A 16,315-nucleotide genomic window follows, 5' to 3' on the forward strand; every position below is an offset into this window, starting at 1 on the left:
ACGCTTGGAAACACCAATCCAGTGATGTTAGTTGAGGGACTACAGATGACTCATACAGCATGTTGTTGAGCGTTATAAACTGGGGTGGTTCGAGCCCTGAATGCTGATTGGCTGACAGCCGTGGTAAACAGTTTATAACAGCAACAAATACAACAAATAAGGCACCTTGGGGGTTTGTGATATATGGCCAATATACCACGGCCAAGGACTGTATTCAGGCACTCCGCGTTGCGTCGTGCCCAAGAACAGCCCCTAGCCGTGGTATATTAAGCCATATACACCCCCCCCCCCCGGGCCTTATTGGTTAATTGACCTACCAGTTGGTCCTGGTTGAGACGTTCCCCTTTATTCTTCTTAGATTGATAATCATCCAGCTTGCCCTGTAAGACAGAAAGAACCATTACAGTATGTTGCAATTGAAACAAACAGGGTGTTGATCTGATGGTATAATTAACAAAATATCTACATAGTAGGTGGCAGGTAGCCTAGTGGTTAGAGTGGATGGGCGGCAGGTAGCCTAGTGGTTAGAGTGGAGGGGCGGCAGGTAGACTAGTGGTTAGAGTGGAGGGGCGGCAGGTAGACTAGTGGTTAGAGTGGAGGGGCGGCAGGTAGCCTAGTGGTTAGAGTGGAGGGGCGGCAGGTAGCCTAGTGGTTAGAGTGGAGGGGCGGCAGGTAGACTAGTGGTTAGAAAGGAGGGGCGGCAGGTAGTCTAGTGGTTAGAGTGGAGGGACGGCAGGTAGCCTAGTGGTTAGAGTGGAGGGGCGGCAGGTAGCCTAGTGGTTAGAGTGGAGGGGCGGCAGGTAGTCTAGTGGTTAGAGTGGAGGGACGGCAGGTAGCCTAGTGGTTAGAGTGGAGGGGCGGCAGGTAGCCTAGTGGTTAGAAAGGAGGGGCGGCAGGTAGTCTAGTGGTTAGAGTGGAGGGGCGGCAGGTAGACTAGTGGTTAGAGTGGAGGGGCGGCAGGTAGCCTAGTGGTTAGAAAGGAGGGGCGGCAGGTAGTCTAGTGGTTAGAGTGGAGGGGCAGCAGGTAGCCTAGTGGTTAGAGTGGAGGGGCGGCAGGTAGCCTAGTGGTTAGAGTGGAGGGGCGGCAGGTAGACTAGTGGTTAGAGTGGAGGGGCGGCAGGTAGCCTAGTGGTTAGAGTGGAGGGGCGGCAGGTAGACTAGTGGTTAGAGTGAAGGGGCGGCAGGTAGCCTAGTGGTTAGAGTGGAGGGGCGGCAGGTAGTCTAGTTGTTAGAGTGGAGGGGCGGCAGGTAGCCTAGTGGTTAGAGTGGAGGGGCGGCAGGTAGACTAGTGGTTAGAGTGGAGGGGCGGCAGGTAGTCTAGTGGTAAGAGTGGAGGGGCGGCAGGTAGCCTAGTGGTTAGAGTGGAGGGGCGGCAGGGTAGCCTAGTGGTTAGAGTGGAGGGGCGGCAGGTAGTCTAGTTGTTAGAGTGGAGGGGCGGCAGGTAGCCTAGTGGTTAGAGTGGAGGGGCGGCAGGTAGACTAGTGGTTAGAGTGGAGGGGCGGCAGGTAGTCTAGTGGTTAGAGTGGAGGGGCGGCAGGTAGCCTAGTGGTTAGAGTGGAGGGGCGGCAGGGTAGCCTAGTGGTTAGAGTGGAGGGGCGGCAGGTAGCCTAGTGGTTAGAGTGGAGGTGCGGCAGGTAGACTAGTGGTTAGAGTGGAGGGGCGGCAGGTAGACTAGTGGTTAGAGTGGAGGGGCGGCAGGTAGTCTAGTGGTTAGAGTGGAGGGGCGGCAGGTAGCCTAGTGGTTAGAGTGGAGGGGCGGCAGGTAGACTAGTGGTTAGAGTGGAGGGGCGGCAGGTAGCCTAGTGGTTAGAGAGGAGGGGCGGCAGGTAGCCTAGTGGTTAGAGTGGAGGGGCGGCAGGTAGTCTAGTGGTTAGAGTGGAGGGGCGGCAGGTAGTCTAGTGGTTAGAGTGGAGGGGCGGCAGGTAGTCTAGTGGTTAGAGCGTTGGACTAGTAACCAAAATGTTGCAAGATTGAATCCCCGAGCTGACAAGGTAAAAAAATATGTTGTTCTTCCCCTGAACAAGGCAGGTACCGTACCCACTGTTCCCCTGAACAATGCAGTTTATCCCACTGTTCCCCTGAACAAGGCAGGTACCGTACCCACTGTTCCCCTGAACAAGGCAGGTACCGTACCCACTGTTCCCCTGAACAAGGCAGGTACCGTACCCACTGTTCCCCTGTAGGCAGTCATTGAAAATAAGAATTTGTTCTTAACTGACTTGCCTAGCTAAATAAAGTTTTTTTTAGTTTTTTTATTTTAAACAAGAGCTGAAATGTCTCAGTTGTTGGTTGAAGTGGGAAGCAGATGCCCCGATCCTCATTCCTGCAACACTAAAACCTGCAACAGATATCCAATGGTAACCTCATCCCCAGGTTCAATTGCTAATCCCATGGTAACGGTACACTAACAAAAATGCAAGGTTTGTCGGACACCTCTGAGCAACACAATACAAGTGTGCCTTTACAGCTAGTAGGTTAAATGAGATGGACAAGCTTCTTCAGAACAGCTTTGGCTAACACCACGTGTGTAAACTCTAGTCCAGTGTTTTCCCCCAACTGCAATCCTAATACCGTCTGAAAACTATCAAATAAAAGCTAGGCAATAAGAGACAATCGATACAAAGTTGTGTTACTCAGTGCACATGCCATTGATTTTGTTATGTTTGAGCAGAGAAACAGCATTAGCCATGGCCAAAATTCAGGAAATTAGCTTTAAAACGAAAAAAAAAAAAAAAAAAGTTATTCACCGCCAAGATATCCTTCTAGCTAATAGACTGTTAGAGTTTACACTTCCTCTTCCAGGTCAGAATAAAACTGCCTCCCATATCAATTCATAAAAATAAAAAAGTTGATTACTTCTAACATATGATGGGGATTTCTGGGTCGTCGGTTTGCCTGGGCGGGGAGGATCCCTTGGCAAGAAGAGTTTGAAAACCCCTGAGCTAGCTGGCCAGGGACTGCACTTTCATCGTGCAATTGTAAAATGTCGGCGAAGACGACGTGATGATGTTGCAACTAAGCAGTGACACCCAGAAAGCAAGACGCTGTGTCTGCAGCAATGATGACTTACTAGGACAGCTGTGTCTATTTTAGAGAACCCTCCTCCCCTCCAAAAAACACAGTTGGAAGGAATTGGATAATGCAATTTGCATTGATTTGTCAGAGAGGAAACTGCTGTCATGATCAGCACAATGATGTTGGCACTGAACCTGTGCACTAGCATATGCGTCAATAGAAAAACCATGCAAGTAGTAACTGTTGTGCATCAAAACAGAAAATGTGTCTGTTTGCAGTCTTTTTTTTAATTCAATAAGTCCCCAGACACACAAGACGCTGGAAGCATTGCCCGGATCAGCCCAAGAGCAAGGGTTGTATCACTAGGAACCAAACGAGAAGGGACCTAGCTGAATTTGTCTCAATAGATACTCCCGCAGGCCTGGAATTTTGTGGTTTTAGGGGCAAGACCATTTGGCCTTCAAGAGGTGCCCAGTCTGCCAGGGCACCAAAGCCATCATCTCTGCCAGGGCACCATCCAAAATATCCAATGACCCCCCCCCCCCCCCCTACAAGAACAGTTACCATGGTAGTTGTTCCTGTTCATCTGACTCTGGGGGAAGTGCATAAGTGGCTTCATTGGCAAAAAAAACACTATTCTGTGAATGTATGTTTTGGTAAATGTACATAAATAGCCTCCAAGGGCCGTCATTATAAATAAGAATTTTGTTCAGGCCTATTTCTTTTCCTCTTTTAATGCAACATGTCAAAGTTGTAGCTGAGAGCCTACTGGGTACAGGCTGTCATGGAGGCGCTCGAAAATGTATCCAAACTTTTTTTTTTTTTTTTAAAGTGACTTGACACACACACACACACCACTAAACGGCGGTCATGTTTGACAAATATAATGTAGGATCATGACTAATATTAAACATCTAAAGACGTGAGTCTGTGGACATACTGAAGGCACTAAATCATTCATATAGGAGAGAAGGGGCAGTGTCTGTTGCACACTGCAAACTCACTCACCTTGCAAACTGAGCAGAGGCAGTCAACATTTTCAAAACGATTTAACCATAAACGTAAATTGTTTAAAACCTGGACATTTCTTTATCATTGAGGCTGGTCTTACCATGGTCCGACCATAGTGGATTATTTTTTTGTTAAGTGGATTATTTTTTTAATTTATTTTTTTAAATAAAATCACTTCCTCATATGCCATTGAAACCAGTATTTCATGTTCTCAACTTTCTTTAGTTGTCCAGCAAACCAAAGACACAACCCTAGTCATCAACCCTAGTCATCAACCCATGCTAGTTGTTGCATCTTCCTTTCTAAAAAGGACATTTTCATCGATCATATGAAACCGCTCGCATTTGAGAGCGTTGTTTTGTACAAACTGCACAATGGAACATTTGTGCTTATAGCCTACTGCCATGCGCGCATTTGTGCTTATAGCCTACTGCCATGCGCGCATTTGTGCTTATAGCCTACTGCCATGCGCGCATTTGTGCTTATAGCCTACTGCCATGCGCGCATTTGTGCTTATAGCCTACTGCCATGCGCGCATTTGTGCTTATAGCCTACTGCCATGCGCGCATTTGTGCTTATAGCCTACTGCCATGCGCGCATTTGTGCTTATAGCCTACTGCCATGCGCGCATTTGTGCTTATAGCCTACTGCCATGCGCGCATTTGTGCTTATAGCCTACTGCCATGCGCGCATTTGTGCTTATAGCCTACTGCCATGCGCGCATTTGTGCTTATAGCCTACTGCCATGCGCGCATTTGTGCTTATAGCCTACTGCCATGCGCGCATTTGTGCTTATAGCCTACTGCCATGCGCGCATTTGTGCTTATAGCCTACTGCCATGCGCGCATTTGTGCTTATAGCCTACTGCCATGCGCGCATTTGTGCTTATAGCCTACTGCCATGCGCGCATTTGTGCTTATAGCCTACTGCCATGCGCGCATTTGTGCTTATAGCCTACTGCCATGCGCGCATTTGTGCTTATAGCCTACTGCCATGCGCGCATTTGTGCTTATAGCCTACTGCCATGCGCGCATTTGTGCTTATAGCCTACTGCCATGCGCGCATTTGTGCTTATAGCCTACTGCCATGCGCGCATTTGTGCTTATAGCCTACTGCCATGCGCATTTGTGCTTATAGCCTACTGCCATGCGCATTTGTGCTTATAGCCTACTGCCATGCGCATTTGTGCTTATAGCCTACTGCCATGCGCATGTGCTTATAGCCTACTGCCATGCGCATTTGTGCTTATAGCCTACTGCCATGCGCATTTGTGCTTATAGCCTACTGCCATGCGCATTTGTGCTTATAGCCTACTGCCATGCGCATTTGTGCTTATAGCCTACTGCCATGCGCATTTGTGCTTATAGCCTACTGCCATGCGCATTTGTGCTTATAGCCTACTGCCATGCGCATTTGTGCTTATAGCCTACTGCCATGCGCATTTGTGCTTATAGCCTACTGCCATGCGCATTTGTGCTTATAGCCTACTGCCATGCGCATTTGTGCTTATAGCCTACTGCCATGCGCATTTGTGCTTATAGCCTACTGCCATGCGCATTTGTGCTTATAGCCTACTGCCATGCGCATTTGTGCTTATAGCCTACTGCCATGCGCATTTGTGCTTATAGCCTACTGCCATGCGCATTTGTGCTTATAGCCTACTGCCATGCGCATTTGTGCTTATAGCCTACTGCCATGCGCATTTGTGCTTATAGCCTACTGCCATGCGCATTTGTGCTTATAGCCTACTGCCATGCGCATTTGTGCTTAAAGCCTACTGCCATGCGCATTTGTGCTTATAGCCTACTGCCATGCGCATTTGTGCTTATAGCCTACTGCCATGCGCATTTGTGCTTATAGCCTACTGCCATGCGCATTTGTGCTTATAGCCTACTGCCATGCGCATTTGTGCTTATAGCCTACTGCCATGCGCATTTGTGCTTATAGCCTACTGCCATGCGCATTTGTGCTTATAGCCTACTGCCATGCGCATTTGTGCTTATAGCCTACTGCCATGCGCATTTGTGCTTATAGCCTACTGCCATGCGCATTTGCTGCTTTTCTAATGTGAAGAAATAGCCTAATGGTTGATCAACATTTTAAGGTTAAACATTCTGATCTGTTGCACCCGTCTCATTGCTTTAAAAAGTTGTATTTTTTTTAATAGGGGGTTGTATTAATTGGGGATCTATCGTCCCACAACTGTCCCAGAGTTTGTTTGGAATATTTATTTCTCGCACAGAATGACAAGTTGACCAACAGAATAGGTCAACTTTTCTACTATGGGAGATTGACACAGACTAGTGCTTCGTTACTCATTATGTTGGCTGACAAAAAGTAAATGTGGACAGTTCATACATCTTCAATATGCGTCTTGGAATTCCCCGTCCGATGTGCCAATCTTCGCTTGTTGCCTAAGTCTGCAATGGGTGTGAAAAGAACCCAGTCACATGATGGCATTAGCTAATAAGAATTGAGATATCTGAGAAAGCCATGCGAGTGAGGTGCTTCAGAGCGATCGTCAGCCGGGAGAAGGGGAATACTAATTATTATATTCAGCCAAGGGCACAACGGCCACAAGGCATAGATTTTTTTTAGGCTTCATTAGGACCACAAAATTCAAGGCCTGAACTCTCATTTCCATTGCAAAACATTTTTAACTAATGATTACACCCCAAGCTAGGTGTGTTGCTCAATGGCAGGAGGTAGCCTAGTGGTTAGAGCGCTGGGTCAGTAACCGAAAGGTTGCTAGATCGAATCCCCGAGCTGACAAGGTGAAAATATGTCTTTCTGCAGCCCCGGTAGGTTGTCCATTGTAAATAAGAATTTGTTCGTAACAGACTTGCCTAGCTAAATAAAATAAAAAAAATGGGGGTATCAAAAGACAGAGGCACTTTTCAACCTCGTCACAATTGTGAAAGTTTCATTCCCCCAAAATAAAAGGAGACTTGCCTTTTTCTTCTCCATGTTCCGGACTTTCTTGTCTACGACGCCCAGGACTTGCTTCATTGCCTCGGTCTGGGCCCCAGAGGACTGCCCTCCGCCCAAGGTGATCTGTCCAGGAGCAGATCCCACATCTGGGCTGGCCGACTGCACTGTCCTGTTACCATTCATTGCTGAGGGCATCTGAATAGACAAAGCGAGAGGTACATCAATAAGTTAGTTATGGAGGTGGAGACAAGTAACAATGGATGGATTTTTATAGTTTTCCCCCAGACACTCATCGAGTTCGCTTTTTAGTCTAGGTCTAGACTTAAATCTGTGTCCAGGAAACCACCCCACTCATCTAACAAAATAACTACGGGTGTAGCCAACTTTAAATCGTGGTTGAGCATAAGAAAGTTCACATAATGTCAGCCATTTCACTTGCCCAGGAGGGAGGAATAAGTATGGCCGTTTTAATACAGCGTTGGATCGGTGCACAATGAGCGTCATGGTGGAATATAACATCTAAGTCCGACAAGTAGTTAGTTACATACACGATCCACTTGATTGAACGGATCCAAGTGTTGCCAGCCAGCTCCGCCGGACCATTTAAAAAAAAAATAATAATAATAACTAATTAACTTGTTAACCAATTTCAAGAATATTAGTTGACCTAGCTCGCTAACACGTCCAGCTCAAAGTCACCGAGATGATAAGCTAGCTAGCTAACTTTAAATGAGCCGATCATCGCATAAAGCCCGTGTACCAAGAGCCTTATCGTCTATCTGGCCCGTACCGTTAGCTACCTGCTAGCAGATGTTCAACCATGCAGATTACCCAGCTAAGTGACATTAGCTAAATCTAGGCTAAAAAAATATCTCACACTTATGATCAAAGGAGAAAATTCAATGTAGATGTAACGTTAGCTAGTTAATAACTAAACGATTTAGCAATTGTGGCTCATTAGCTAGCTATACATCATCGCTTTAACAAGGAACTTTAGCTGTGATACAGCCACACTGGCCCATAACTCAGCTAGCTAAAGTTAGCATATCATTAGCTAGAATAAGCTATGCTTTCCTTGTCTCATAGGTTCATTTGGCTAGCTTTATATTCCCTTACCTTTATGCTCTATGTATCCACTGGGGGAAGCTTATTCACGAGAGAAATGCAATAGCCAAGGTCGTTTAAAAATATATATATTATTATTTATTTTTTTATTGTGTTGCTTTATTTTCTCTTTCAAAAGTGAGGATCCGCCCAGCCGGCCTCACCGACAACTGAGACAGTGTGATTAGTGAAGGAACTCTTTATAAAGAAGAAGGACCCTTTTCGGCTGTCCAACGATATGCCAGACTGAACGAACCAGACTGATCTGATCTAAACAAATCAACTGGGAGATAAAAACACAATATAGAGCCAGCTTGTGAAAGACTGTTATTGCGATGTTGATTAAATATTCAAATGTACATAACAGATAGTACGTTTTCTAATACGGCCCCAAAAATGTGCATAGCAAATCTTCGCCCCACAAAAATCTGCAAAATCTGCAAAATAACTTGTATTGATTTGTTCAAGCTAACTTGAGTGTGCGCTCTGGCACTGTACAATGCTGCTACAGTATCTGTAATCAGTGCAGTGATTTAAATTGAAGTTTTTCAGATTAATGTAGCCTATTGCTAGCTACATGACACTGTGACATTGTTGAGTCGACAGTTCTGAGTGTTAAAATGTTTGGTGATGAGATCGATGAATCTACTGTAGATCAGCAGGGGGCAGTAATGAGCCATGGACAGTGTTTGGGAGTCCTGAACAACATTTAGTTCAACGAGTCTTTTCATTGACTTTTTGCAGTAGCTTGGTGGTAGTTGAACAAACTAAATAAAAATGTTGGTAGTGTTTCAGTAGTTATTTACTTTTTTTTGCCATGCAGTGGCTAACTACTGGAACTACACACTACATTTTATTGCAAAAAAGAAGAGAAAATATGACAAAACTAGGCAAGAATTTCCTTTCTTTTTCAGCATTAGACTTGCCTAATTCTCACTTGAAACTTAGTTTTTAATAGGCTAAATTACACATTCTGTTAACATCTGATTCCAGATCTGTTTTTTTGCCATTTGTATTCTATGACGTTTCAGATTGAGATACGATACTTTTCACAAAGTCGTTTGGATTTAGTAAACTACTTTATTAAAGTAACTTTAGTCAAGTAAACTATATTTTTATTAATGTTAACTTAACTTATTCCAATGTGAAGTAATTGGTAGTTTGGTGTATATTTTGGTAGTTTGGTACTATATTTTCAGAGTAGCTTCCCCAACACTTGCCATGGAAAGTAACTGTACTGTATACCGTAGGCCTATGACTGTCAGATTGGTGACCAAGATTCCTGACCTGTTTTTGCTTTTAAATTGTGCACCATGGCTCACCGGAACTGAGGACCGGCACATCAAATGTTCTACTCTTTTGAGTTCCTGCACCTATTATAGAATGTTAGCTCAAAAGTATTGTGGAGTTCCTGAACCTTATGTGTATACTACTACTGCTATTACTACTGCATAGTTAAATACAATTAAAATAATGGCCATACACCAGTTACTAAAAGTGATATCAAGTTTATTTGGTCACAAGTCCTACTTGGATTATCCGGCTTTTCTTCTATTGGTTTGTTGATTCAAAGGTGTGGATGAATTGAACATTATGCCTCAGCTTTTACATTTCATTTTATTTCTATTTCACCTTTATTTAACCAGGTAGGCTAGTTGAGAACACCTTTATTTAACCAGGTAGGCTAGTTGAGAACACCTTTATTTAACCAGGTAGGCTAGTTGAGAACACCTTTATTTAACCAGGTAAGCTAGTTGAGAACACCTTTATTTAACCAGGTAGGCCAGTTGAGAACACCTTTATTTAACCAGGTAGGCCAGTTGAGAACACCTTTATTTAACCAGGTAGGCTAGTTGAGAACACCTTTATTTAACCAGGTAGGCTAGTTGAGAACACCTTTATTTAACCAGGTAGGCTAGTTGAGAACACCTTTATTTAACCAGGTAGGCTAGTTGAGAACACCTTTATTTAACCAGGTAGGCTAGTTGAGAACACCTTTATTTAACCAGGTAGGCTAGTTGAGAACACCTTTATTTAACCAGGTAGGCTAGTTGAGAACACCTTTATTTAACCAGGTAGGCTAGTTGAGAACACCTTTATTTAACCAGGTAGGCTAGTTGAGAACACCTTTATTTAACCAGGTAGGCCAGTTGAGAACACCTTTATTTAACCAGGTAGGCTAGTTGAGAACACCTTTATTTAACCAGGTAGGTTAGTTGAGAACACCTTTATTTAACCAGGTAGGCTAGTTGAGAACAAGTTCTCATTTACAACTGCGACCTGGCCAAGATAAAGCAAAGCAGTGCGACACAAACAACAACACACATGGAGTAAGACAAACATACAGTCATCAAACACAATAGAAAAAAAATGAAAGTCTATATACAGTGAGTGCAAATGGCGTGAGGAGGTAAGGCAATAAATAGGCCATAGTAGCGAAGTAATTACAATTTAGCAAATTAACACTGGAGTGATAGATGAGCAGATGGTGATGTGCAAGTAGTGAAACTGGTGTGCAAAAGAGCAGGAAAGTAAATAAAAACAATATGGGGATGAGGTAGGTAGATTGGGTGGGCTATTTACAGATGAGCTATGTACAGCTGCAGTGATAGGTTAGCTGCTCAGATAGCTGATGCTTACAGTTACTGAGGGAAATATAAGTCTCCAGCTTCAGCGATTTTTGCCATTCGTTCCAGTCATTGGCAGCAGAACCCAACCATAACATACATAATTATTGGCATTTCCACAATTTGGAAACATGACAGTTAACTACACAAACAATTCTCCTCCATTTGGAAAAAAAAATGGAGATAAAACTATCTCAATGTCTCTGGGGTGTTCTCTATTCCCATGAAAATGAACGTCCCTCTGAAATACATTCGGATGTTGTTTCTTCAAGTCAGAGCCTGTATTTAACATCAACCTCTCCAACAGGACAAACTAACCAGAGTCCATAAGAATGTGGAATCAGCCTTCATGAGGTTTTGTTTGGCTTATTCAGGAAGCAGTTAACATGGCCGCGCTGCTCTTTGATTGCACTGGCCCATTGAAAGGCTGTTTTTTTTTGTGATAATACTGATTATGGGAGGTTCCCTAAGGGAAGTGAAGCTCCCTTTCAACCAGTGACTCATTTCCTCTCCATGGTAACCTGCTCTGTTCCAGTTAGACAGCAGGGCTGTACTGTTTGTCCTCCATTTTCTAAACTACTGTAAAGAGGCCAGGGTAATGTTCAATTAGCAATAAATACAATGTCTTATTGGACAAGTCCAGGTAGTCCCCACCTGTTTCAGGATGCTTTCTTCCATTTTATGCATAATTAACACAACCCTGGCTAAAGCTCTGACCTCTGACCTCTGCCCTTATCAGCAGGAGTTTGTCAAACCATCAACTCGATTCTCCTCTCTCTCCAGTCTATTTTCTCAAAGTTCACCACGGTAATGGTGTAATCATCTAAGAGAAGTGAACTAAACTTAAACAAAAATAAACCAATAATGGATTTGCTTCAGATTATAGACAGGAAGCTGTAGCCTGGCTATTGCTGCTCAAGAGTTTGCAGTTTCACCACAGTGTCCAGAGCACTCTCTCTCTAGTTACAGGAAATAGGCCTGTGTGTGTGTGTGTGTGTGTGTGTGTGTGCGTGTGTGTGTGTGCGTGCGTGTGCATGTGTGCGTGTGTGCGTGTGTGTGTGTGTGTGTGGACAGTCTGTGATGGATGACCACGGTGTCTTGCCAGTTGATGTATGCTTTAAATAGAAGAAAACAAGGAGTCTACATGTGTCCAACTAGCTTTCTCTACCCTTAACCTTGTTCTGAACACCTCCAAAACAAAGGTCATGTGGTTTGGTAAGAAGAATGCCCCTCTTCCCACAGGTGTTATTACTACCGCTGAGGGTTTAGAGCTTGATGTAGTCACCTCATACAAGTACTTGGGAGTATGGCTAGACGGAACACTGTCCTTCTCTCAGCACATATCAAAGCTGCAGGCTAAAGTTAAATCTAGACTTGGTTTCCTCTATCGTAATCGTTCCTCTTTCACCCCAGCTGCCAAACTAACCCCGATGAGTCCTTTTGCCTTTTGGTAGGCCGTCGTTGTAAATAAGAATTTGTTCCTAACTGACTTGCCAAGTTAAATAAAGGTGAAATAAAGGTTAAATAAAGGTTAAATAAAAGGTTCTGTATGGGATGTAGTCCATGTGGTGACCTAGCCAGGCCCCAGATCTGTTTGTGCTGTCTTGCCAACTCCTATAACACAGTGACCATAGGAGTTGGGAAGAGAGCACAAACAGATCTGGGCCCAGGCTAGTTGTGACCGACTAAAATCCCCAACTTTCATGCCGATCAATGAGCTTGACCTAATCTCCATAGTTCACTATATGATTACAGAGAGTGACAAGTGGTATCAACGACAAATAGTTTTACTGTTCGCTTAATAGCCCCGACCCATTATATTTTCCACTTGCCTTGAAATTCCACCCAACAGCCTTCAACTCCATAATGCTCTCTCTCTCTCAACGCCAAACAGCACAAAACAGGAAGCCAGATATGAGTGACACCACTTCCCAAAAGGTCATCTAGCAAAGATCATTAACTGTTTGTTTCCCATTTTCTGCTGTTAGACGCCAAAAGCCTTGGTCGGTGAATAACAGTCCTGTATACTAGATCATATCCATTCAACAGGGTTGACTGTCTTTAAGTTCAGATAGCTTGGTAGCCAGATCTGTTTCTGCCTTACCATGTAGTTACAGTATATTATAACATGTTACCATGTAGTTACAGTATATTATAACATGTTACCATGTAGTTACAGTATATTATAACATGTTACCATGTAGTTACAGTATATTATAACATGTTACCATGTAGTTACAGTATATTATAACGTCTTGTCATATTACCATGTAGTTACAGTATATTATAACATGTCGCCATGTAGTTACAGTATATTATAACATGTTACCATGTAGTTACAGTATATTATAACATGTTTTCATGTAGTTACAGTATATTATAACATGTTACCATGTAGTTACAGTATATTATAACATGTTACCATGTAGTTACAGTATATTATAACATGTTACCATGTAGTTACAGTATATTATAACGTGTTACCATGTATTTACAGTATATTATAACATGTTACCATGTAGTTACAGTATATTATAACATGTTGTCATGTTACCATGTAGTTACAGTATATTATAACATGTTACCATGTAGTTACAGTATATTATAACATGTTACCATGTAGTTACAGTATATTATAACATGTTACCATGTAGTTACAGTATATTATAACGTGTTGTCATGTTACCATGTAGTTACAGTATATTATAACATGTTACCATGTAGTTACAGTATATTATAACATGTTGTCATGTTACCATGTAGTTACAGTATATTATAATGTGTTGTCATGTTACCATGTAGTTACAGTATATTATAACATGTTACCATGTAGTTACAGTATATTATAACATGTTACCATGTAGTTACAGTATATTATAACATGTTACCATGTAGTTACAGTATATTATAACATGTTACCATGTAGTTACAGTATATTATAACATGTTACCATGTAGTTACAGTATATTATAACATGTTACCATGTAGTTACAGTATATTATAACGTGTTGTCATGTAGTTACAGTATATTATAACATGTTACCATGTAGTTACAGTATATTATAACATGTTACCATGTAGTTACAGTATATTATAACATGTTAACATGTAGTTACAGTATATTATAACATGTTACCATGTAGTTACAGTATATTATAACATGTTACCATGTTACCATGTAGTTACAGTATATTATAACATGTTGCCATGTAGTTACAGTATATTATAACATGTTACCATGTAGTTACAGTATATTATAACATGTTTTCATGTAGTTACAGTATATTATAACATGTTACCATGTAGTTACAGTATATTATAACATGTTACCATGTAGTTACAGTATATTATAACATGTTACCATGTAGTTACAGTATATTATAACATGTTACCATGTATTTACAGTATATTATAACATGTTACCATGTAGTTACAGTATATTATAACATGTTGTCATGTTACCATGTAGTTACAGTATATTATAACATGTTACCATGTAATTACAGTATATTATAACATGTTACCATGTAGTTACAGTATAATATAACATGTTACCATGTAGTTACAGTATATTATAACGTGTTGTCATGTTACCATGTAGTTACAGTATATTATAACATGTTACCATGTAGTTACAGTATATTATAACATGTTGTCATGTTACCATGTAGTTACAGTATATTATAATGTGTTGTCATGTTACCATGTAGTTACAGTATATTATAACATGTTACCATGTAGTTACAGTATATTATAACATGTTACCATGTAGTTACAGTATATTATAACATGTTACCATGTAGTTACAGTATATTATAACATGTTACCATGTAGTTACAGTATATTATAACATGTTACCATGTAGTTACAGTATATTATAACGTGTTGTCATGTAGTTACAGTATATTATAACATGTTACCATGTAGTTACAGTATATTATAACATGTTACCATGTAGTTACAGTATATTATAACATGTTACCATGTAGTTACAGTATATTATAACATGTTACCATGTAGTTACAGTATATTATAACATGTTACCATGTAGTTACAGTATATTATAATATGTTACCATGTAGTTACAGTATATTATAACGTGTTGTCATGTAGTTACAGTATATTATAACATGTTGTCATGTAGTTACAGTATATTATAACATGTTACCATGTAGTTACAGTATATTATAACATGTTACCATGTAGTTACAGTATATTATAACATGTTATCATGTAGTTACAGTATATTATAACATGTTACCATGTAGTTACAGTATATTATAACATGTTGTCATGTAGTTACAGTATATTATAACATGTTACCATGTAGTTACAGTATATTATAACATGTTACCATGTAGTTACAGTATATTATAACATGTTATCATGTAGTTACAGTATATTATAACATGTTACCATGTAGTTACAGTATATTATAACATGTTACCATGTAGTTACAGTATATTATAACATGTTACCATGTAGTTACAGTATATTATAACGTGTTGTCATGTAGTTACAGTATATTATAACATGCTACCATGTAGTTACAGTATATTATAACATGTTACCATGTTACCATGTAGTTACAGTATATTATAACATGTTACCATGTAGTTACAGTATATTATAACATGTTACCATGTAGTTACAGTATATTATAACATGTTACCATGTAGTTACAGTATATTATAACGTGTTGTCATGTTACCATGTAGTTACAGTATATTATAACATGTTACCATGTAGTTACAGTATATTATAACTTGTTACCATGTAGTTACAGTATATTATAACGTGTTGTCATGTTACCATGTAGTTACAGTATATTATAACATGTTACCATGTAGTTACAGTATATTATAACATGTTACCATGTAGTTACAGTATATTATAACATGTTACCATGTAGTTACAGTATATTATAACATGTTACCATGTAGTTATAGTATATTATAACGTGTTGTCATGTTACCATGTAGTTACAGTATATTATAACATGTTACCATGTAGTTATAGTATATTATAACGTGTTGTCATGTTACCATGTAGTTACAGTATATTATAACATGTTACCATGTAGTTACAGTATATTATAACGTGTTACCATGTAGTTACAGTATATTATAACCTGTTGTCACGTTACCATGGTAATATAACGTGTTGTCATTTCATACACCATTTGTTTTAGAAGCTGCAAAGGAAACCCTAGAGGACTATTGGATTCCTTCCCACCTATTGAACTCAGAACAACAAACCAGGGTTGTGGTCGTTAAAGTTGCATTCTGCAGTTGTGACATCCATTTATGGACATATAAATCAATGATAGTATGTACCCATTGATTATTGAAGAATATCACTTAAAAATGCCTCAAAGTAAATGTAAACAATTATGGTATAACCTCAAAACATGATATCATGGATGGTCAGTCCTTGCATCTATAGCTCTGTTTTTAAATTTGAGAGTGGTTACATTTCTCCAGCGCCATCCCTCAGCCTTTTACCGAAACAGTGACGGGGACACACTTTGTTACTGTTTCAACTGCTGATTCCCACTTTTATCACCAAAATGGACTGAAACATTTAGGGACTATCTAGACTTGCACAGTAAGAAAGGCTCACTTTCT

At 40.8% G+C, this 16,315-nt stretch overlaps 2 protein-coding genes across 2 annotated transcripts in view; one reads left to right on the forward strand and one right to left on the reverse strand.

Annotated features, from left to right (window-relative positions):
- LOC139376244 (caprin-1-like) overlaps positions 1-8,238 on the reverse strand; it is a 43,425-nt gene extending 35,187 nt beyond the window's left edge. The window contains exons 1-3 of the mRNA XM_071118571.1: positions 8,074-8,238; positions 6,979-7,152; positions 318-380 (exon numbers count right to left, since the gene is read on the reverse strand). Coding sequence (XP_070974672.1) covers positions 318-380; positions 6,979-7,152 — 237 coding nt within the window. The 5' untranslated portion in view covers positions 8,074-8,238. The remainder of the gene's footprint in view (positions 1-317; positions 381-6,978; positions 7,153-8,073) is intronic.
- The window catches only part of LOC139376285 (uncharacterized), a 1,125,987-nt gene that overhangs the window by 451,119 nt on the left and 658,553 nt on the right, over positions 1-16,315 (forward strand). The gene's annotated exons all lie outside the window — the stretch shown is intronic.

Source organism: Oncorhynchus clarkii, chromosome 2 (assembly GCF_045791955.1).
Source record: "Oncorhynchus clarkii lewisi isolate Uvic-CL-2024 chromosome 2, UVic_Ocla_1.0, whole genome shotgun sequence".
In the NCBI taxonomy this organism is placed as follows: Eukaryota; Metazoa; Chordata; class Actinopteri; order Salmoniformes; family Salmonidae; genus Oncorhynchus; species Oncorhynchus clarkii.